The sequence below is a fragment of the Stenella coeruleoalba genome (genome assembly GCF_951394435.1).
Source record: "Stenella coeruleoalba genome assembly, chromosome: 16".
NCBI lineage: Eukaryota > Metazoa > Chordata > Mammalia > Artiodactyla > Delphinidae > Stenella > Stenella coeruleoalba.
The window spans coordinates 43,718,412-43,744,069 of NC_137162.1; the positions used below are offsets into that span (position 1 = coordinate 43,718,412).

Here is a 25,658-nt window from a genome sequence, read left to right on the forward strand (position 1 = left end):
AAGGAAGAGCTGGAATGTAGCCAGCGTCAAGAGGCAATGGAGACCGCCACCCACTGCAATGTTTCCAGGGACACTGAAAAATAAACAGGATTATTACACATGATCAAGGTGAATGTGAACCTTGACTCAAGGCTTTGCACGTTTTAAGTGGGAAGAAATACGACACATCCTAGGCAATTAGGCAGTAGGTCCAAGGCCTGTGTTTGATGAATTCTGTTTTGTACATAGGCCTTGTTTACAGCTTTGTCTGTGGTTCTATGAATATCAATAAATCAGTTTTATTTATTTTATTAATAAAACCAAATTCAGATATCTTGAGTTAATTTTGTGATCTATGAGCAACCTTTATAACAGATTTTTATAAATATAAATAAAATTTTTCAGTTGTATTCTTAAAACTAAAAAAAAAAAGAACAAATGAGGATCTGGATGAGGCAGTAGCAGTACCACTGGAGAAGTAAGGATAGAATTGAGATATTTATTAGTTTAAAATCAACAACATCTATTCATTAAGTGACTGTTGGATCAGGGCAGAGAACTGAGAAAAGAGCTGGAGTCACTACTGACTCTTGTGTATATCACATTTCCACCAGCCACACTTGGAAATGTAGAAGATGCAGACTTCGGCAGAAAATAAGGAATCTGAGATACCTATAAGGTGCCATTTTGAAAGTGATGATAATAATAAAAGCAGTTATCACAGTTACCATTGCCAGTTATCTACTATGAGCAAAGTCTGTACTAAATGTTTTATATGAAATATTCTATATAGTCTTCATATCTATCATTATTTCCATTTTGCATATGAGGAAACTGAGGCACAGAGAAGTTTAGTAATTTGCCCTAGGTCACACAGCCAGAAGGTGGTAGAGCCAACATTTATACCTAGGCAATCTGAATCTAAATTCCATGTTTCAGATACAGGTGAAAGGACCTACAAGAATAATTTTTAAGACAAAAAGAGAAAACAACAGAAGGACATGACTGCCAGAATGAGAGGCCTGGGAAAACTAAGAGCAAATCCCACCAGAATAAACTTGTCTAAGAACTATTTTATCCACACCAGGACTGGTCCCACACTTGTTTGAGACTCATACATTTGTTAATCCTGAGGCTCATGAATATTACTTGCTGGGTGTGTAACCTGAGGCATGTAGCTCAATCTACCTCACCCTTGTTTATTCACATTGGAAATAAGGACAGTGTTTCACGATCACTAAACTCTCTTCTAGTGCTCAATTTCTGATATTCTAAAACAAAGAAAAAACAAAGAAACTTGCTGAAAAACTTTATGCAAGCCATAATTTGCAAGTTCAAAGGAGAAATCATACAGGGCAGTATAGATTTATAATGACCAAGAAGGCAAATAATTGCCCAAAGATAGAATGTTCTTATACCAATATTTACTTTGAAGTGAAAATAAAAACAAAACTTTTTATTATCTAAGGCTATTAAATAAGTTAAATTATTTTAAAGCAGTGCTCAGGAAATTTATGAAACATTTTAGAAGGAATCTTATTCTATCGAATCTAAGCATCTGTCAAACAAACCAGGCAACCTTCCAGGACCTTGAGGTGCCTTCATGAAGAAATTAACATGTTGTTTAGGGCCAACTCATGTTCATATACTTATAAGCCTCTTCTCTGGGTTTCCAATAGTTAGTTGCTGATGATAAAGTAATAGCATCAAGTACTCATCCTCTTATCTCAGCTCAAAGTATCTCAAATAATCTTTTTTTTTTCCTTTCTTTTTCTTTTTTTTTTGCGGTACCCGGGCCTCTCACTGTCGTGGCCTCTCCAGTTGCGGAGCACAGGCTCCGGACGCGCAGGCTCAGCGGCCATGGCTCACGGGCCCAGCCGCTCCGCGGCATGTGGGATCTTCCCGGACCGGTGCATGAACCTGCGTCCCCTGCATCGGCAGGCGGACTCTCAACCACTGCGCCACCAGAGAAGCCCCTCAAATAATCTATTTTAACAAAAATACAATTGTCCTCCTACTCAACAATGTATTTTCATGTTTAACAGTAAAACCTCAAGGGGGGCGGGGAGGGGGAACAACAACCGTTTCCGTATGTAGCTGTGCCTCTGAAGCCTATGACTATTCATCTCACAACTCATGATTTCAGCATCAGTAACACATGATGTCAATTTTGACTATGCAGAGTCATGGCATCTCACCTTTCCAATTACAGCTGATTTTAAAGTAACTGTCAAATGATCTCTAAAAGGCTGACGTGATGGTTTATTAATGAATTCTTCTAGGGAGATGCACTGTTTTCCTTAGATTAGACAGTCAGCAGAAAACCCATGTGTGTATCTTTAGCACTGCGATGTACTATCTTTGTTAGTGACTTATCATACCAGAACAGGAGCAGTCAGGCCAACCCTTCATCAGGTGCTTCTAAGAACCTCTGGGATTTAAAGAAAATCATTTAGTGTTACTGGCATAGTAATTGCCAAGACAGCAGTAAAAAAATTGAAATGGTTTGTTTGAAGGAATCATTTTAAAAAGTCCCTTGTTTCAGATTAAAAATTCAAAGGCGATTTTTAATAAACACTTGGTTGTTTACTAATAAAAAAAGAATGTTATTCACACCAAGTGTTTGCTCATATCGTTCTTTCATGGTTTCTCCACAGCAATACAATGGTGTCAGCATTCAAAAGGACGAATACAAGAAGCAAATTCTCTGAAATAAATTTCAGTTTGGTATCTATTTGTAGCAGGCAACTTAGTCATCCCCTCATACCTTTTTGTAAGCATGACGAAATACATGTGTCTTGTATTCATGCAAGAAACTATATTGAAGTAACATCTGCTTCCCTCACTGTTTAATATATATCATTATACAAAGTCCAGCTTTTCTAGGGAAAAAAGTACCATCCTTTCTGCCATCTGTATTGAGTTCTTTAAATGATCATTAAAATTCATGGAAAGTTCTGTCATCAAATGCAAGGTCAAAGTTTGATTTGCATGAAAATGTTTTCAGCATATGAAATGGTGGGTCTCATGGAATGTCAGGATTATATAGGACCTCAGTAATCACTCACCCAAAATTTTCACATTGCCCCTCGTTAAGGATCACTGGCCTATGTGGATAAGTTTAGCATTTTGACAAAGGACACCTTATCCAACATACTGAGTAACAGGAACACAGCTCTTCTATCTTTCCACAGGAGTATCAACAGAGGGAGAGAAAAATATTTATTGATCTTGAAAATAACTACATAGGATTAAATTAAAACAATCTCTCTTAAAACTCCTTGAATATCTTTTATGATGGAACTGAATAAAAGGTGATAAGAATGTGACGCATTGCAGTATTAAGGTGAAATAAATTTTGAAACACAAAATGATGAAAGAATTGCCATTACCATACTGGTGTGGTTCATTTTAGCAGTTAAATTCCTCCTATACATGGAGCCCAGTATTATCCAGATTATCGACAAGCCAAAATTAAGTGTTTTAAGAAACAAGTTGGGCTGGGAGATCAAGATGGTGGAGTAGAACTTTTTTTTAATATAAATTTATTTATTTTTGGCTGTGTTGGGTCTTCGTTGCTGCACATGGGCTTTCTCTAGTTGTGGCAAGCGGAGGCTACTCTTGGTTGCAGTGCATGGGCTTCTCATTACGGTGGCTTCTCTTGTTGTGGAGCACAGGCTCTAGGCGCACGGGCTTCAGTAGTTGTGGCATGCAGGCTCAGTAGTTGTGACTTGCAGGCTCTAGAGCACAGGCTCAGTAGTTGTGGCACACAGGCTTAGTTGCTCCATGGCATATGGGATCTTCCCAGACCAGGGCTTGAACCCATGTCCCCTGCATTGACAGGCGGATTCTTAACCACTGTGCCACCAGGGAAGCCTTAAGGACATATATTTCTGATGTATTTGTGGGAGGAGGTGAATCCATCTACATGTGGACCAATTCTCACAGAATACCTACTGAATGCTGGCAGATCTCATACAACCAAAACCACAAGACAGATCACCACATAACCGGGTAATATGAAAGAAAAAGAGGAATCAGGATGGGACTGGCACCCCTACAAGGGAGCTGTGAAAGAGGAAAGGTTCCCTCACACTGGAAACCTCCTTCACTGGCTGGGAGGTCAGCTGGGACAGACAGGGAGCTTCAGAGGCTCACAGGAGAGTGAGGCAGATGGCTTGTGGCAGGCAGGGCAGAGATAGAGCAGCTCAGAAGGTCCTTGTCACATCACTGTACTTCCCAGCCCAAGAGGCACATCTGCTGGTATGTGCAGAGGCTGGGTGCTGAAACTCAGGTTTCAGTGGACAGACCTGGGGACAGGACTCCATTTGGCTGTTCAGAGAAGCCCAAGAGGCCTGGAGTGTGGTCTGGACTTCAACTGGGGGTGTACACAGCATGTAGCCTGGGTCCACCACAGAAGCCCTACTGTCAATGCACACAGGAAGGGAGGGGTGTGGCCTAACCATAGCAGTCACATCGCAGCCTGCTCACAGGGAGTACAGCTCCACCACTAGAGCTCTGGGAGCACTCAAGTGCTGGCAGGTTGCCCACAAAGCTGAGGTGGGGCTGAAATCTGAGCTGATTATTGGCACTCCCACAGCAGGTGCAGGGCACAGCTTCAGGAGGTTTACACCAGCACCTTGCGAGCACAGCACTTGAGGGACATCCAAGCCAATTACCAGTGTTCCCACAGCTGAGGCAGGTCCAGCAGCAGGCTTGGTCAGTGCACACAACAGGTGGCACGTGACATCACAGAGCACACGTCCTGGTGGACAGCTCCTGGGGAGGAATACACAGTGGCTCCATTCCCAGCAGGAGCATTCCAGTCCCACCTACCTCACACCACAGCTTAGAACCTAATCTGACGGCTTCTATTCCAACAACTGGGAGGAGCAGACCCTGCCCCCAACAGGGCTATGACAACCACAGAGCAAAGAGGAGGCCCCATCCAACATTCAGTGCAGGCTCTGGTCACACCCCCTGTTCAAGGGGGTAACGCTCAGCACACACTGAGGAAAGACATCTGGCACCCATACCCAAAACAACCCTTGCACCAAAAATACTGGATTCGCACAGGCAACACAGGGGTGCTCCAACATAAAAACAGCCCTTCAAGACCACAGTAGATAACTGTTTCTCCCAAATTCATAAAGTCAGAGAAACATTAAGTAAAATGAAAAAGCAGAGGAACCACTCCCAATTAAAAGAACAAGAGAAATCCCCAAAAAGAACAAATGATAAAACAGACCTCTCCATTCTAACAGACCCTGAGTTCAAAAAGAAGGTAATAAAAATACTGAATTAAGACTAGCAGTAGAAATGCAGGTCACTGTAACAAAGAACTAGAAACTATAAAGAGGAGCCAATCAAAATTAGACAACTGGGCTTCCCTGGTGGCGCAGTGGTTGAGAGTCCGCCTGCCGATGCAGGGGACACGGGTTCGTGCCCCGGTCCGGGAAGATCCCACATGCCACGGAGTGGCTGGGCCCATGAACCATGGCTGCTGAGCCTGCGCGTCCGGAGCCTGTGCTCCGCAACAGGAGAGGCCACAGCAGTGAGAGGCCTGCGTACCACAAAAAAAAAAAAAAAAAAAAAAAAATCAATGAAACCAAGAGCTGGTTTTTTGAAAGGATAAACAAAATCAACAAACCCCTAACTAGGTCCACCAAGAAAAATGAGAGGACCCAAATAAACAAAATAAAAAATGAAAGAGGATAAATAACTGATCCCACAGAAATACAAAAAAATCATAGAGAATATGATGAACAGTTATATGCCAACAAATTGGACAACCTAGAAGAAATGAACAAGTTTCTATAAACATACAGCCTACCAAAACTGAATCAAGAAAAAATAACCTGAACAGACTTATCACTACAAGTGAAATAGAATCTGTATATAAAAAAATTAATATACACTTAGATGTCATACTTGGGTTTCTTGTGAGGATTACATGAAAAGTAGATAGCGCAGTGCTTGGTACATAATAAATATTCAAAAGAAACATTCAGAATCTGGGGGCTATTACTTTCTCAACCCCAGGACTACAAGGGCCACCGTCAGTCTACTGAAAAGGAAGTATTATCCACTACACGGAACTTCTGGACTACACTTCCCAGAATCCCACAGTAGTAGTAGGGCTATACAGCCTCATCTGCCTGGGGCAGAAATGCTTCCAACTAAGACGACTTATGAGGGGGTTTTATACAGCCTTCTAAACCTAAGTCATGTAAATCATAATATGGCATTTTCATTTTTAGAAATTATTTTCATAAAAACAGTAATTTCATTAGAAGTACCTAAAATTAATATACAACAAAATGTTATATGGAGGAGGGCCAGTAAGGACTAAGGACCCTTTTTTCTTTTTCTTACCAAAGAACAAAATGCTGATAGATTCTTATTGTATTGATAAAGTTTTCCTGTAGCATACTGTATTGACAAGTGTTAAAACTCATCAGCTTGTTTTTCTTCCTCCTTAACGTAGTTTAAAAGAATTTGTTAGGGTCACCTAAAGAACCTGAGTCCTCAAATTCACACATAAATCTCACAGCAGCAGGAGCCAACGATCTGCCTCAACTGCTTCAGTGTCATCAGGATTTCACTGAAGAGGAAACAGAGCTCAAAGATGGAGAGAAAACATTCATGTGTTTCAGCAAAGCTGATGCCTGCTGGAGAGGTGAGAAGTATTTGCTGCTTCAATGAGTCAGATGAAACCTACCAGCCTTGGTGGAGGCGGACAGGCTTTGCAAAATATTTGCTTAAATAAACCGTGTCCCTCGCATGGCTCCTAGTGGCTTTCTCTTCAGATGATACCCCTCTTAGGTGCAAAGTTCAGCATCCACATTCAGTCCAATCGTCAGACCTTGGGAGAGAGGTTATAGAACTGCCTTCTGTGAGAAAATGTGGTTTACTCCATGCGGGCCTGCCAACCCTTCAAGAGCTAAGTCAATATACATTTACAGAGAGGCTGCCCCTTAAACAGTTGACATGTGTGGGGAAACTGAATTTAATTATATCAGATGACTAGAAAAGCTTTTCATAAATATACAGTGCCTAAGAGGTATGTCCGAGAGTGGGCATTACTATCTTAATGTTCATAACGGCCTAGAGTACAGGGATGCAACATTGCCCAAGTTCTCGAGAAATAAGAGAATGCATGGGATAAAACTGTTTTCTCAGCCTGTACGCATCTGATATTCACTCTGTATCATATAACCTGAAAGGCTCAAAGTCTCACTTTCAGGTTCAGCCTAAATTCTAATACAAAGTAAATTAGACATCAGTTTAACCAATTGATTTTTTTCTGAGACAGAGAAGACTACTGACACGTATTGCAAAGATTAGGCCATAATTATTTTTTTACAATAAACAATTTTGGAATATGCATGTGGATTTCTCATTTTTATACACAAAATATCACTGGTTTTTCCCAAATGAGAAAATGTCAAAAATGCCAAGGATAGAAAGTGAAATTTTATTTGCACTCAAGTACTTGATCAGCTGATTTTAACCCAGGACCTCAGTCACAACTATCTTTATGTTGCACATGAGCACAGGCACACATTTTGTATCAGAAAGACTCTTCAGTTACTCTTCCAGCTAGTCTTGAATCCAATCTTGACATATAGCCCTGGGCTTCTCATTCAAGACCACACCACTCCTGGGAGTTCCCTGGCAGTCCAATGGTTAGGACTCGGCACCTCAGCACTTTCACTGCCATGGCCCAGGTTCAAGCTGCGTGGAACAGCCAAAAAAAAAAAAAAAAAAAATACCCGCACCACTCTAGACATACCAAAAAAACAGGACAACAACCAATACAAAGCCCAATTTTAAAGTTAATTTTTATTTCTATTCCCTAATTTAACCTGCGTAGTACTAATACCTTCTCTTCCTCTCCACAAGAATTAAATGCCTTCAAATTGCTCCTTGGCTATCAAAATTTTGCTCAGTGTGAGTCCCTTGGGTTTCCCTATCTTCCATGTCATATGCTCCACAGTTACATCTTTTTCCCTTTTCCACAAAGCTCCCCCCTTTCTCCTCCTGTGGACCTAAAATGGATATTAGGAAAGCAATCTGATTGGACTAAGGCACCTGAGCAAAGAATTTCTGAGGTGATACCTTCCCCTTACCCAATCCTCATATCTTCCCCCAAAAATGTATATTTTAATCCTAATGATTTTTAAATTACAGAAATCACAGGCATAGGATATTTGAGAAGAGACTTCTTTAAAAAGAAATCTTGGTTTAATGATTTTCAAACAACTTTTTTTAGCTCAAGAACATTTTCTTCAAACAAAACTTATATAAAATCCCAATGTATAAAACATAAAAAAAACCCAAAAACCCCACAGAACTTCTTGTTGAAGTAATGACAGGAGGACATAAAGACCAGTGCTGTTATTTGCTCTCTCACGCAGAATAGCCCTAGACACACATCCTCAGAATCTTTAAGGGTTGCTTTCAGAGTGAACTTTGAAAATGACTGAAAATTCACTCTACCATGTCTCAGCTTTCTCTGAACCTTAGTTAGAAGAGAGGCAGATCTTTAGCAACGTGCTTCCACCACATAAGACAAACTTCGGACTACAAATACAGTTACACCATTCTCACCCACCGCCAATGTCCTATCTATGGTCGAGTCTTCTCTTAGAAGAAGGAATCACAGAAAAACCACTACTAACACCATTTTCCTTCCACTACAAGAACTTTTTCTAAACTCTGATGCCTGGAGGAGCCCAATTTAATCACTGACCTACTACGTAAAAAGGACAAATGCCCCAAGTGTTGAGGAACACCACACTCTTTTAAATGAAGTAGTCTAAGAATCTAGCTATATCAAGCATAATCAAAACGTTTGTGGAATGGTAGAATTATATTTTTAAATACATTAAATGTATTTGAAACTCCTACTTTGAAATCATCTTCAATTTTTATTTTTGTAGTATAATGGCTTCGTTCATGTCAAATAGCTTTCTTGTATCATTAGTTTCAAATTGGGAAACAGAAATCACACATAAACAAATTTAAGCAATAAGGCATTTTCTGAATGATTGGTAAAATTTTACCCACCCAAAATTGCCAGATAGCAATGATATTTCTCAAGTTGAGTGCTGTTTAAAATATTATGCTTTTTTTAGCTTTTCAACAGTTTTATTAATTTGCCTGTCTTTCAGGAGCTGCTTTGAAAGATGACACATCATATCTTAAATTGCTTATAAGATTCAAATATACTGCATATAATATCCTCACACTTGATTAAAATTATTACTTATGAAGCAAATAGTATTTTAGCCATTGCTTTCTGTTTCGTCACTTTCTATTAAGAAATTTGGAAGTAATTCATGGGAAGAAAAACAAAGAGGCAAAGGTTTTCTAAAGAAAATCCAAATAAAATAATTTGGCAATTACAAAGAAAACTGTACATTTTTAAAAGATTTCCATGCTTTTAAAAATTATCACATAAACACCTCCAAATTTGTATAACTAGGAAAATTGTTCACCTGCTAGAAATCATTTCCTTTTAGACAGTTTCCAGATTGTTACTCTATCATTTATTAGCTCCCCTAAATCTGTGCTACTGGTCTGTTGAATGGGGGAAGCCAGATGTTAGTTGGGTTAATGGTACCATGACAGTTTTCAATACACAGAAGCATACCCCAGATTAACAAACATTTGCTTTTCATTTGTGGATATATAAGACTTTCAAGTACAATAAGCAGGGTTTTTTAAGTTATTATAAAATAATGGCTATGTTTCCCTGTGCTGGTCAATATAGCCTTGTTGCTTGTCTGTAGTTTATCTTAATCCCATACCCGTATCTTGCTCCTCCTCCTCTCTCTCCCCACTGGTAACCACTAGTTTGTTCTTTATATCTGTGAGTCAGTTTGCTTTATACATTTGGTTATATACATTCATTTGTTTTATTTTTTAGATTCCACATATGAAGTGACACGTATTTGTCTTTTCTCTAACTTATGTCACTAAGCATAATGCTCTCTAGGTCCATCCATGTTGTTCCAAATGGCAGAATTTTTTTTTATAGCTGAGTAATATTACATTGTGTATATATATCATATCTTCTTTATCCATTCATCTGTTGACGGACACTTAGGTTGCTTCCATGTCTTGGCTATTGTAAATAGTGCTTCTATGAACATTGGGTGCATGTATCTTTTTGAATTAGTGTTTTCATTTTCTTTGGGTAAATACCCAGGAGTGGAATTGCTGGATCATACGGTAGTTCTTGATAACTTTTATAGCTTTTTCTATACAACAATGGCATCTTCAATGATGTGATCCTTCCAGACTTCCATGATGTCCTGTCTATCGGGGTTCTCTTCCATAGTGTTTACAATCCTTCCCATAGAGTAATGTGTGGAATAATCCTTAAAGGTTCTTATGACCTCCTGATCTAGAGGCTGAATTAAAGACATTGTGTCTGGGGGCAAGTAAACCACTCCAATATCTTCAGTGTTGAACTCATGGGATTCTAGGTAGCCAGGGGCACTGTCCAATATCAAAACAAAACAAAAAAACTTTAAAAGGCCGTCCCTTACTGGCATGGTACCTCCTGACTTCAGAAACAAAGCATCGACAGAACCAATTCAGAAAAAAAGGGTTCTCGTTGTCCAGGCCTTCTTGCACAATCAAAAGACTAGCAGCTGGTGTTTCTTTTCCCTTCAAGGCTCAGGGGTAAGCAGCTTTGTATAAGGGCAGTCCTGACCATAAACCCTACTACATTCACATGAAACAGCAGAGTTAGACTATCCCTTCCTGCCTTAAATCCTGGTACTTGCTTCTCTTCCTTACTAATAAATGTCCTTGTGGTATTTTTTTTCCAGGATAGGGTGCTTTCATCTGCGTTAAAAACGTGTTCATGCAGATATTCTTTGTCAGTGATTTTCTTAACGGCATCTGGGAACTCGTCTGCTGCCTCTTGGTTGGCAGAAAGCTGCTTCTCCTGCTATCTTGACATTTAAGCCAAACCTCTTTCTAAAATTATCAAACCACCTTTTGCTTGCATTAAATTCTCCAGCTATCGACCCTTCCTTCCTTCTGCTTCAAGTTGCTATATAATGACTTCACGTTTTCTTGAATCATTTTAGAGTCTATAGGTATGCCTTTCTTGTAGCACTCCTACACCCACATAAAAGTTAAGCTGCATTTTCAATACAAAATAAAAAAAAGTTTCAAAAAGCTGTAAGTTTTTGCATCTGCACCCATAGTGCAACAACAGATTCCTGAATTTTTTTTTTTTTTTTTTTAAACATGGTCCTTATGCTGGATTCACTTCTCTTGAAATGGCGGGCAGCTGCAGCTGTAGATCTTAATCTGTGGTACATATCAAGCAATTCAACTTCTTGTAATGTCATGACTTTTCTCTGCTTCTTGGGAGCACTTCCAGTATCACTAGTGGCACTCTGTACGGGTCCCACGGTATTAGTAGGTTTATGGTATTGCACTAAATGTGATGAAAAATACGTGAGAACTGCAAGAGATCACTTTTTACTGTGATACACAATTTACTGGAGAGAGAAACTGCTCAGGCAGAGACGATCAGCATCACGTGGCATTTAAGTGAATACCTGCAACATTTGAGCTCACCACAGCAGCAACAGGAGGTGGCTACGAAATTATTACAGTAGCACAGTGTGTACTACAGTCAATTTTATGCAGTTATAATACTTCATCTTTACATTTGTTTACATTTCTCTCAACTGCAAATGACACCATGTATGGTGTGTGTGTGCATAAGTTTTGATAAATTTTAACTTTTTACAATAAATTTGTGTATAATTTATGGCAGTAAATGATAAAACAGACTAGTAACTACATATATTTTATGTACTCATGAAATACCTTCTTAATTTTTTTGATATTTCTAGGCTACATGGTTCATCTCTGAGTTTTTGAATTGTCAAAACTCAAATATTTTCCCACCTATTTTAAAAAATCACCATGTAAGTGGACCCACACAACAAACCCCTGTTGTTCAAGGATCAACTAAACATCTTAATTTACATGCAAAAATTGTGAAATATTTGACTATAGGCTATACTATACTATTACCATTATAATACAATGGACTGTTCTAAAATATAACAGGTTAGATTTTTTAAAGTTTAGCACTAAAGAGAAAGGAAAAAAACCTCAGCACAATCACCAGCTAATGGCTTCTGCAGCCCCTAAACTCCACATTTGCAACGCTAAGTCAAAGCTCATTTCCAACCCCGGTGAGTAGAATAAGTGAAATATATCAGTTCTGCCTGTATTGTCTCCTGTTGCTGCTGATTATGTTGGCACTAAGTTCTTAAGAATTCTTTTCCTCTAGTATCTCCTCTTCACCTCCTGAACCAAACGTTGATGGTGATTATGCTGAATAATTTTGTGTATCAACTTGACTGGGCCATGGGGTCCCCAGATATTTGGTCAAGATTATTCTGGATGTTTCTGTGAGGGTATTTTTGGATACGGTTAATATTTAAATTGGAAGTCTGAGTAATGCATACTGCCCCCCCACCCAAGGCAGGTGAGCCTCAGTCAGTTGAAGGCCTGAATAGAATAAAAAGGCTCAACCTCGCCAAAGTAACACAGAATTCCTTTTACCTGACTGCCGGCAAACTGGGACATCAACTTTTTTCCTGCCGTCGAATTTTAACTGAAACACTGGCTGTTCCTGGGTCTCAAGACTGCCAGTCTTTGAGCAGGAACAACACCATTGACTCTCCTGGTTCTCATGCCTTCAGGCTTGGACTGGAACTAAACTATCATCTCTCCTAGGTCTCCAACTTGCTGAGTCACACTGCAGTCCTTGGGACTTGCCCACCTCCATTACCACAGGTCAATTCTTTACAATAAATCAACATATGATATTTGTAGAGGGGGGATATAGAGAGATACAGGTATAGAGATATAGATACAGATCTCCTATTGGTTCTGTTTCTCTGGAGAACCCTAACTAATATAGTGATGTTACATTTTTATTGATGCAATCCCCAAACTAAAGATTTGTGTACTGCTTGCAGAAGATGTGGACTATTTGCAGAAGCAAATTTAAGACCCTAACTTATTTTTATTTCTGATATATTTGCAGGCACTTAATGTTTCACACAAACATTTTTGAGAAAAATTTGTCCTTAAACCCCAAAAAGAAAAATGTGGCAATGGAGATATAAACTTGAGTTTCAAGATGATAAAACTGTCTCCAAATTTCCACCTGCAAGTCAGCTTTCACTGCACATAGACCCATTTTACCAGTTTTCCTGGAGTAGAACAGTAGGAGGATCAGCAAGCATTATGTAACAAAATACCTGCCCTCGCAAGAAATTTCAGCAAGTTCTGGTAAAAGGAACTATTTTCTCTTAGGCCAGTATTGATTGTTCATATGTCTATACTGGTATTAGTAAACCAATTAGTTCATAGCTATACAAGTAATGTTAACTGCAAAGGACAGTATTAAAGCTATTTGTCTCAAGCAGTTTTTTGCTTTTGTTTTTGTTTTTTTTTTTACATGTAATTACAGTTATTCCAAATTATTTGAATATCATAAGGCAGTTCTGAAATTTCTTGCATATCATGCAGTTTGTCTATGGCTGAAGAATAATGATAAAAGAGGCCCATTACCTCTCTAGCTATGACCAGTAATTCTGGAGTATGTTTTAAGCTGTGTTTTCTTTCTGAACACCCAACTGAAAAGTGTGTATAAACATGGGAGGCTTCCCATATCCTTCACAGTCCTCACCATGTGTATGTACCCCCAATAACATTTCTATGATGTTAAAATACATATGCAGTTACTCAGATATGCAGTTACTCAGTTTCCCAAAAGCTAAGCTATATAGCAGGTTCGTGCAGACACTGAGACAAGACTAAAGCCAAGATTTAGTGCATCCCAAAAGCCGGGCTGGGAGACTAAAGCAATTACGAGCCAAAAATACAGGAAAGGCTGGCCCACCCTATCTCCTGGATCTAGCAAAGAACAGCCGCTTGCCAAAAGTATTAAGCAATGACTCAGATCTCTGGGTGGTGATCAGCGCTACTAGAGGTGACCCACAGCTAATGCCCACTGACAGTGCACCATGACGACATTCCAGGTATTACACGGGCAAGAAAGAATCCACAACAAACCTTCCGGTTATACCCATAGGTTTAAGGACAGTTTCCTTTAACAAGAGAAGGGCCCGTAACTAACTGGGTTACAGATCAGATTATCTTATTTCCAAGGTGACTGACATATGTGTTTCTACATACACCCCTAATGTGTACATATATCACAACCTGGCAATAAAAGATGAGAATACTCATGGTAATATCAAGGCTTCTCTTCTTAAAATCTCTTTTCAGTTTTGGTTTACAAATGAAATGAACTCAACTTAATTAAAAAATAGGAATTAAAATGGCTACTTGTCATGTAGAAAAATGGCCCCTAAAAGTAAAATATCCCTTTATTGGGGAAAGGTGAGCAGTTCCCATGATGAAAAGTTTGCTCCCTTGTTTAATTTGGTTGTGACCAAAACTAATCTGGAATCAAAGTCAGGGCAGGTAGATAATGAGTCACTGAATTTAACCAACTGAACCATTTAGATAAGAAAAAAGGGCTTATCATTTCAGACATTTTGCTTCACTGAATTTGGGAAGTAAAACATTTACGTGCTTTTATGCGCTTTATGATAAGACTTTATACAAAAATGTTACAATATGCATTTGCTTTACTGTGAGAACAGCTCTTGTATCATTGAAAGAGGACTGTAAGTCACAATTACCATTCCTTTCTACATGCCAAGTTTTCTGGGTTATTTTGTCTGAGAGACCATAAGTCTACCTAATTGACCAAATAGATCACTAATTCTATCAGAATCAACAGCTGAAGTTGAGTGTAGCTAAATTTAACTTCTCCTGGGCACAGAATTCTCGCTTGTTAATACTTTTATTGAACTTTTATTACTCAAATAAATATACGATCAATGGAGAAAATTTAGAAAACATGGATAAATAGAAAAAAACAGACACAAAATAAATGACTTAAATTCTATCATTAAACACTGAATAAACAACAGGTTTATAAAACTATATTGGTGAATCACCAAAACGTTTTGTTAAGCAAAAGAAATCTGACACAAAAATGTACATATTGTATGATTCCATTTCTAAAGTTCAAGTAAGTAAAATCACCTATTATAATAAGAATAATCACAGTGGCTGCATATGGGGATGTTGACTGGAGAAAGGCACAGGGGAACTTTCTGAAGTAATGAAAATGGAAATATTCTATATCTTTATAAGATGTGGGCTACATGGTTCTATGCATTTGTAAATCTTACCAAATTTCACACTTCAGATCTTTGTAATGCATTACATGTGAGTTATATTTTAATTAAAAACATGATGCTGTTATGGATTTTCCAGGAGGGCTAAATGATTTGCATCGTTGTACTTTGTTGTCATGTTATTTATAAACTTTTTTAAAAGCTTACCTTAAAATTATACATAGAAAACTTTATCAGAATACTGTTATCTTGTTTTAAAAGTGAACTTTAGGACCACTAGCCATTTCTTTGGAAGTTGGACACAACAGTGTTACTAGAAGAACTTTAAATGGTCCCACCACCAGCCTGGTTAAACAAGTTATCTTATAGTTATTTGAATCTATAAGAATAACTTTATTTATTGCCTTATTATAATTAATTAGGGCATGTGAGCCAATATGAATGAGCCAAATTCAGTCACTTGCCATTTAAATATTTGCTACATCAATTTAATTTCTAGCAGTATTAGTACCAATACCTAACACAGATTAACCATTTATAAAATTCTTTCACACCTGTTATCTTACTTACTGCTCTTAACAACTCCATATAGTGCATACTTTTAGCCCCATTGAATTGACCTGACATGAAAATGGGCAATCAGTCAGGTTAAAAGATTTTTCCAAGAACATGTGTATCAAGTATGAGAGTCAAGATTCAAAACGAGATCTTCTGTTTCCATACTTTGTGCTCCATCCAACAAACTAGATCTGACTAGCGGATGAAAACAAGGTTATTTCTCGACAAATTCATAAAAGCAAGAAGAGAAATGACACACTCTTCTGCTTTAGGGTTAAGACAGTCGCCATGTCTTAAATCATAGACTAACAAAATATTTGAAAAAAATTTTAGAAGACTTTAAAAAGAGTATGCAAAATCAAATTGTTTAAACCTCAAAAAAAGATAACACTGAACTTCATTTTTCTAATCTTTACCTATCCAAACAATGTTTTTATAAAAATTATTTTATTTTATAGCTTTTTCCTTATCTTGTTAGTTTAAATTAACTACATATGGTGTACTCATTGCAATTGTATTAACTATTCTTTTACAAAAGCATTTTAAGAGCTACATAGCATTCTACTGTATGAGTATGCTATAAAAATATTTAGCCATGGAATTATGCATTTGTAATTTGATGATGGATATGTTTAAGTTTTTAAAAATCAATGATGATTCAAATTGCATCTTTGATGCATTTGACCATTTCTCTTCTAATTACTGAAAGTCATAAAACTGGTAGAGATTTTAAATTATCCATCAAAGTCTATTCTCCCCTTCTTCCTGGAAACATAGCTGGGGACCAACTACATCCTCCAAATCCCCTTGCTTCTAAGTGTGGAATGTAACAAGAAAATGTGCCATTTCCAGGCCTTGACTTTAAAACATTGCACATGGGCTTCCCTGCATTCATCTCTCCCCAGCCACATCCCATCCCACACATGCCTCAACTGAAACCAAGAATTCACAGCAACCCATCTTTAATCAAAACAGATGACTACATACCCTAGAATAGTGCACTGACTTGAAAGAAACCTGATTCCCTGAATGACTGAGTGGAAGCTAACTTCCCCATACCGTTCCAGGACGACTGTGAGGGAAAGAAAATAATGTACAGTGGCCCTTGGTATCCACAGGTTCTGCATCCTCAGATTCAACCAACTGCAGATTACATACTATTACTATAATCTGCAGTTGATTAATGTGTGGATGAAGATCCACAGATACTGAGGGCTAATTATGAGACTCGAGCATCCATGGATTTTGGTATACTGAGGTAGGACTATATTTGTTCTTTAATAGTAACTTTATTGGCTCTCTTTGTTACAGGAGCAGTTACACCTAATTTACCTTTTACTTGTCCAATGGTGGTTTATCTAATAATAAATAGTAACCCCATTTTAGCTTGGTCTGTAATTCATTTCATATTGGAATTTCTTCTTCCTAAAGTCCTAAGATCTATGTGAAGCAACTCAATCAGTTTCCATTTCTGCATCTAGTGGTAATAATATGGAATAAGCAACATTCCTTTTGCCACAAATATGGAAGGTTCTCAATGTTATCTGCTTCCACTAGAGCTTATTGACATTTGACAAAACACGGCAATACCCACCCTCACCTCAAGAAGCTCACTAGCCCTGTCACTGATACCAAGTTGCTATTCATATAATAGGATACACGTGCAAAGAAAGCCTGGAAATCAAGTTAAGGGCCTACTTTTCACATATACAGAAACTGATGTCCAGAGAGGTTAGGAAGCTTGCCAATGGCACACAGATGTAGATGCCACGTAAGTACCAGAATTGGAATTCAAATCCTGATCTGGTCAAGAAAACATTTGACCGCTCTAAAATACACAAGCATAAAAATTTTCCAAATGTTCTGACTTTGAATATCCAGCCATATTTCCTTTTTTCCCCAATGTTACCCTTCTTTGAAGCCAAATATACTGCAGTCCAGTACACACAGTCCAATCAGTTCTTCCAAGCTGAGTGATAACCATTCATTCATTGATCAATTATTACACAACCACCATGAAGTTAGTGCTAGTGAGTCAGATAAAATTCCTGTCTAAGGAAGCATATATCTGGAAAGCTAGAAATTATAATACAATACTCTGAGTGTTAAGAGCTATGTAGGATAGGGGAAATACAAAACGTTTATGGTTTTATATAATCACAAACCCTAACCCACTCTTGAAGGTCATGGAAGGCTTCCTGGAAGGGTTGCCATGAAGTTGATTCCTAACAATGTATAGATGATAGACAGAGAAGGAGGGAAGATGGAAGCACGACATATAATGGAACTCCAGATGAATCCAGTTTAACAGCTATGCCCATCTCCTTCAAATCCATTACCTTCTTACCCTCCCCATATGCTTCTCCTCATATTCCAATTTCTGTTCCAAGTGGTGAGACAATACTAGTCATAACCATGAAAAAAAAAAAGTAAAACACCTACAACACCAGACTCCAATTTAAATTAAAATTGTTGAAAATAACTTCATTTTACTGCCAATTTACAATTCTTCTTACCATCACATTAATATTCTCTACAAAACTGAAATATATGTGCTGAAAATATTCAGGGTTTTCATGCATCAAGGACCATGATTTTGAAACTTTTCTCTGGAGTTCCTTAAAAGCTTGATGAAGCCTGTAATCATTTGTCTGGATGGAGGTGGTAAATGGGCCTGCAGTGGTGTCTCTGGGTCATGTAATCATCTGCTTCTCTAGTCTCTAGAGTTAAACAAGGAACGTTCCCGATTGATAGCACAGGTGCAAGTCATCTCACATAACACTAGCTTTCCCAAAAAACCTCTTAGTCATAGATGTGGAGGTTTGTTGCATTTTACTAAATGTTTAAATAACTATGAAAAAGATTTATACTCCATGCTTGATAATAAAATAGAGTTAAATATCTGTTAAAACATTACCAATAAAACTTTTAAAGCAGCTTAATATAGGTAAGGAAATATGATATTGTATTTTAAAACATATCATGGAATGTGATATATATATAAAATGATGATGTACAAAATACCTAATGTGTCAACATAATGAAGTCTTCTTTTCAAGGATGTACAGATATATACTAAAAATTCTTTAATGATATAATCTTGTGATTATGCCAATTTTGAAACATTCCAACCTGACATAACAATCTTAAATAATTAGAAACATGAAATGGAGCAAAATTAAATATTTTCTACTCATTACTGAAACGCCAATTTATTAATGATGCACACCAAAGAAACTGTGCTCTGAAAAGATATGGAAAAAATTCAGTATGTATCAGTACTATGAAAAGTTACTGAATGAAAAAGTTAAAATTTAAAACCAGACCAAGTGATCACATTAGCATAGTCCAATTTTAAAATAAAAGTTTACACAATGAAAAAGCCTCATTAAGAAATCCTTATGCTAAAAGCCACAGATGTAATAATACCATGATAAAGATGCAGTTCTTACGAACCAAACATTTCCTGTTTTGTGGGAAGGAGTACGCTCAAAGAGCAGGATATTTAAAATATTTAATAATTAAAGCCTTCATTTTACAAATAGCAAAAGGGCAATAATGGTGCTGTTTCCATCACTATCGTTAAGTGCAAGTTGTGTTCTACTGCTCTCAAGAGAAAGTGAATGTTCTCCAATGGGTTCTGCTATCCTCTCTTCTGCTTCCAATTGATTAACTATCACATGGTTTGAAAAAATTAGTAGTTACACAGGTTTAAGCATAGAAAGTTGGAAAAACAATAAGCCACCACCTTACACGCTCAATGTTTTTATATAATGCCATATAATATTTATATAAAACAAAGTTCTTTATTCACTTTTATATGTAATAAGACAAACCAAAGAGGAAAAAAACTTAGAATTCAAAAAGATGGACTGCATAATGTCTCACCTTGACTGTAATAATTACTTTGATCCAGTTTATCAGAGATGTCTCTCAATTGTTTTAAGTATCAACATCAACAGTTCAATTCAAACATTAACAAAATGTTCCTTCTATAAGATAAATGTATTCCCTCAACCCCACCTCACCTTACTAAGTGTCTCAATTTTATCTAGTGTTTTAGATCCAAACAAATGCCATTTCCATGAGCACATCCCCAATAATTTGAGAAATTCAACTCCTAGTCACCTCCCATGGAAGTTCCTTATTCACTCTAAGGCAGTGGTTCTTCTGCTTGAGTCAAATTTGATGAGCTCAATAACAAACAAACCCAAAAAAAAGCACATCTTTTCCTCTAATGACTATATCCTGACAAAGGTAAAATATCCCACCCTGAGTGTTATGTACTGGTTGATTACTAAGTACCCCTTTCAAATACACCATTTGAACAGCAAGCCTTCAATTGCATGAGCTGCCCTTTGGGAGCTGTACAATTTACCGTCAGGCTTAGTGTGGCGTTGTTTGCCTACTTTCCTTCTGTCAACATCAACCAGATGACTACACCCCACCTGTTCCAGTGTCCCAGATAGTCCAATAAGTCCTGTCTTATTCTGATTACCCAATATCAACCCTTCTTCTCTGACTTAACCCACCTTTTAGTCCAAATTCAACTGCATTAATCATTTTACACACCTGATTTGACTCTTTCATTAGTCTCAAAGCACCTAGATTGCACTCAGCTGTGTACCCCTGTCTGGCGCCATCCTATGCACCTAATCTTGCTTTGATGATGCTGACACGTTTCTGCCTGTTAACATGGAGGTGAGCAGAGCTCCCTGCTGGCTCGTGTTGGACATGAAGTATAAGCAAGAAAAAAAAACTAGCGTCAAGCCACTGAGATTTTTGGAGCGGTTTCTTACTTCAGCATAACATTGCCAATTCTAATACAGGAATTAAAAGAAATGTAAAGGATACCATTAAACACACTTGACTAACAGGATCTGTAATTAGTTAGAACTAAGGGAACCTTTTAGCATAAAGCAGTGAGCCAGAATTCAGTTGCCATCTACTTAAATAGAAATCGATTGACATTTTCTCATTTCAACTGAAAAAAAAAATGGTAGCATTTGGACTACAATCCTTCATCATTTCTTCTAAGGTGATAGTGTAAGAAATCAAGGCCAGTATTTTTATTCCATAACATCCGCAAAGAGTGTAACTCTAAAAATTAACCTCAGGAACAACACTCAATTTAGGGCTTTAGTCACACATTTGATATTAAACTAGCTATAAATTAGTTGAAATGTAGATTCCTTATCTACAGATTAATTCAGATTATAATTTTGGTACATTTTATGGAATTAGAAATCTGTGTCTGCTAAAAATAATATTCTAAATGTTCTTAGATATTAATAAAATGCCTAAAATATGATTTTTTTAGTAAACAATTAAAAACCTCATGATCAAACCACCCAATGATCAAACTGCTTAGAACATGTTATCATTTGACTAAAGAGTGAAACCTGAGATCTATTAAAGTACTTTTAGTCAAAACGTGTACCCATAACTTGTTAATGGTGTTAAAGACAAATTTTGGAACTATCACCTTTTGACTATGAGGGACACAATTCAGCTAATGAAGAAAAAGGTACTTGCATCTGGAAATGCATACCCAAATTCATTACGGTGCTAATTGGAACATATTTTTCCACTTTGATTTAAAGTGTTTGCATCCAGTACTTCTATTTATATAGTCCTTTAGTGTCTTCAGACACAGAGAACAGACCTGTGGTTGCCAAGGGGGGTGAGGGATGGATTGGGAGTTTGGGAGTAGCAGATGCAAACTATTATATATGGAATGGATAAACAACGAGGTCCTACTGTAGAGCACAGGGAACTATATTGAATATTCTGTGATACACCATAACAGAAAAGAATATGAAAAAGAATATATATGTATGTATAACCGAATCGCTTTGCTGTACAGCAGAAATTAACACAACATTGTAAATCAACTATACTTCAATTAAAATTTAAAAATAAAGTCCTTTAAGGTCTTGTTCTTATTTCTTTTCTATTTCATTTTTCTCTGTTCAACTTAGTCATCACAGAATTTCATTGGATTTTTATAGTCTGGTATTTCCGTTAATGACGCAATAGTTTTTGTATAGGTTCTCAGGATTTCTATGCAAATTTCCACCATTTTTTCAATTATAAAAAAAGAACAATGGGAGAGGTTGTGCTTCTGCGGAGGTAAAGGGCATATTAGAACTCTATTTTCCACTCAATTTCACTGTGAAGCTAAAACTGCTCTAAGAAATAAAGTTTTTTTGTTTTGTTTTGTTTTTTTGATCAGCCCAAGTCCCATAAGGACAGACGCACCATACGAGGGCTGAGGATTACCACCGTTCAAACCTCATCAATGTCGCATTGCGGGGTGGGGGGTGGGTGCGGAGCGGAGCGTTAGCCTCAGAAAGACGGCCTGCTGGGCAAAGGCCGGCAGATTACCCAACAAGCCTAGAGAGCACGACAACCGGCGCGGGTGCACAGGAGCGAAATGCGCATGCACGTACCTTGCTGACTCAGCATCCAGGCTCCCGGGATCCGTCTCTGGGCCTGAACCATGGAGAGATAGGGCACAAGCGGAGATTTCTGGGGGGCAGAACGGGCTACCAGGGTCCTTCCCGCTCCTAAACAGAGTTGCTAATTCCCCTGAAGCCAGCTCTCACCGGAATTCCTTACCCTCGTACTGGGCCGTGCAGGGGAGTCCGCTGATGAGAGACACCTGGGAGCCCTGGGTCCCGCAGACGGCCTGTATATCTTCCCAGAACCGGGCCAAATTGGTCTGGCTCAAACTACCTTCACTGTCCTGTATCAGGCGTGCTGTCCAGGGAACCGCTGGCCCAGGAAGAGGGCCTGCTGGGCGTGGGCAGCCCATGTCCACGCAGAGCTAAAGGTCCTGGTGCCTGAGGTTCGGTGAGCGGAGCGAACGCCACCGGCGCGTGCTGTGTCACTCTGCTTCCAGGCTCCTCAGGAACAGTCCCAGGTCCAGGCGTGTAGGGGTAGGCTGGGGCCACAGGTGAGGACTTCAGGGCGACACACCGGCTGTCCGCGTCCAACCCAGGACAGAGTTGCTAATTCCCCTCAAGCCAGAATTCGCAGGATTTCCGAAGCCATTAGAGGCCTGACCAGGGCTGCAAGAGGTGGGAGACAGCTGCGAATCAAGATTGTCACACAGGCCCCAAGTTCCATAAGGACAGCAGGGCCACATGCGGTCTAACGGCTGCCACGACGCACTGCAGAGAACCGCTCGCCCAGAAAGACTGACTGGTGGGTGCTACCAGGCAGTATATAACAGGCGGAGAGGTGCTAATGAAAAGCAGGTGCGTCGACGCCAAAGACGCTGCGCTTGCGCAAACGACGCTGACTCAGCATCAAGGCTTCTGCGGAGAGATCCCCGTGCTCTAGCCACGTCAGAATAAACTGGCCACAGGTGGGGGCTTCTCCGAGACACGCCGGGCTGCCAGGATCCATCCCGCTCCTAAACAGAGCTGCGAATTCCTAAATCTCGCGTAAACTCCTTTGCCTGGCCATCACAGGTAGTACCGGGAGTCCACTGATGAGAGACACCTGGGAGATCTACCCACACAGAGGGCCTGCTTATCTTCCCAGAACAGGGCCTTAAGTGGCCTGGGTCAAACCAGCTTCCCTGTTTTGGGGGGGAAAAAAAGAGAAAGAGAGAGAGAGAAAGGAAAACAAATCACATTCTACAGGCCATTTGTATCTTGACTGTATTAAGCTAACCCAGACACCCCTAGAGGGCCACGGCTACCAAAACAGAGATGGGTATGGCATGGGTAGTAAAAGTCAAAAGCCACAATTATGATTTACTATTTTTTTTGGTGGGGGGGACGGGTAATGATCCTAAAGGTAGACATGATTATTATCTTAATTTAGTAATATCAGAACAGTATTAGTGAAGCTGAGCAATTTACCCAATATCATACAGCGAGTAAGAAGACCTGGGAATTTATCCTAAGCCCATCTGATATCAAATCTGATGCTCTTAGCCATCCATTGATTCAGTATTTATGGAGAATCTGTTATGTCCCTGACCCTTTTCTAGATACTGTAGACACAGTGGTGAACAAGACAGATTCCATGGAGGTGATATTTTAAGTCAGGCTAAAAGAAAACTATATATACATTTATACAGAGAGATGATATAGAGATAATTTATGTATATGTATGTATACTCAAAACACACACCAAAAAAATTTTTTTCCAGAAAATATAAAGGCTAAGTAGAGACTTAGTAGAAAGTGACTGGGAGACCACCTCAGACAGGTTAGTTAGGGGAGGGGGCCCCTGAGGAATATGCATTTTAAACTGAGACAGGAATGACAAAGAACCAGTCATCTGAAGATCAGAGGAAGAACATCCCCGTGCAAAATTCCTGAGGCAGAAATGAAGTCAGTTTTGCCTAAGCAGCCAAAATAAGGACATTATGACTGGAGCATAATGGAGCAGGGAGGCAGAAGGGAGGGGCCAGGATATGGAGTCTGGATTTCATTCTAAATGCAATGGAAAGAAGCCGCTAGTGGTTTTAAGCAGAAAAGTGACATTCCAGGTACTGTGTAGATAATAGACTGTAGGGCGGCACACAGGAGACAGTCTAGTTAGGCACTGATTGGGCTAATCTAAGAGGGAAATGACGGTAGTTTGGACTAAGGTGCTAACGGTAAAAAATGAAGTAAAAAAGGTAAATTCTGGATGTGTAAATAGAGACACAAGGTTTATGGTCCTAGCTCCCTACTGAATGAACATCCTAAAAATCACTGTGGAGACAACAGTACTGTCACCTTCCATGAAACAGTTCCACTTTAGTGGCTTGAGCAAAGAGCTAATATCCTACTGAATTTTAGTTTGAGGTGATATAAAGTCCCTGGGGAAATTACTTCTACATGTCAACACCATTATACTATTTGCTGAGTTCATCAATGATACCATACTATAATGGTAGAAATAAAATTAAAGTGAAATAAAACCTTAAAAACTCTAATCATCTTAATAAACACATATTTTTAGTTCCTCCCTGCATTTTATTGCATGATTTTAAATATAAGAGTAAGACTCAGGAACCAAACTATCCTTCTTTAAAATTGCCTGCCTAAGTGCATTTTGTAATATATGAGAGTTCTGTAAATCTCATTAAATGATGCAAGTAAAGAACTAATAAAGAATACTGGCCTGTGTGTTTACAGAGGTCCTATTTTCCTTTAAAGGCTCTTAATGAAGTTTAAGCAAAGTGATTCCCAATAAAGTGAGAAATTGTCAGTACAATTTTGAATTTAAATCAGGGCATTAAATGGTTTTAGAACTCTCAGGAAAAACACATACATAGATAAAGTTCCTATCATCTTAATAGGAATATCACAAAAACACTTTTATGTAAATATGATTAGTGAGATCCTATAAAATCACAATCTAAGATTTCAGCATTCTTCTTTCACTACCAACACTAGTGAAGTGGAGTCAACAATTATTCTCACCACATCCAAACTCCACATAGAGCTTCCATCTTCTTATCTTTAAAAGTACATTTACTGAAATGTGCTTAAAATTTTTCTACTTATTCTGCTTTCCTTGTTCTGCTTATAGTCATCTATCGTGTAGAATTTCAGTGGTTCTATTTCCTACTTGCTTGACCTTATGATCTGGGTGGGCAATTTATAAGCATGTATTATTAATGTACAGTTTGTGCTTTATTTGTGTTTCTATTCCTCTATTTCTTCTGAAACTTGTATTGTTCTTGATTTGAGAAATTTTGAGCTGATAAAGACTTACATGTTTATTTATATATCCTGGCTCCTCCCCTACCTCTTCAGAGCAGTTCCTCAGAGCTGAGAGGCTGTTTCCCAGGCTATAATCCTTGGTAAGCTTCCTGAATAAAACTGAAACTCACAACTCCTA

The 25,658-nt window shown here is 38.5% G+C and overlaps 1 protein-coding gene across 3 annotated transcripts in view; it reads right to left on the reverse strand.

Moving 5' to 3' along the window:
* Positions 1-23,015, reverse strand: part of LOC307175108 (uncharacterized protein) — a 555,106-nt gene extending 532,091 nt beyond the window's left edge. For 2 of the 3 annotated variants that reach the window (XM_079899978.1, XM_079899977.1), the window contains exons 1-2: positions 22,428-23,015; positions 22,259-22,301 (exon numbers count right to left, since the gene is read on the reverse strand). In XM_079899978.1, the coding sequence (XP_079756104.1) occupies positions 22,259-22,301; positions 22,428-22,623 (239 nt within the window). In that variant the 5' untranslated portion in view covers positions 22,624-23,015. Of the gene's footprint in view, positions 1-21,630; positions 22,302-22,427 lie in introns of those variants that run through there. The other variant, XM_079899976.1, reaches the window with a different exon arrangement.
* Positions 23,016-25,658: the final 2,643 nt, after the last annotated feature.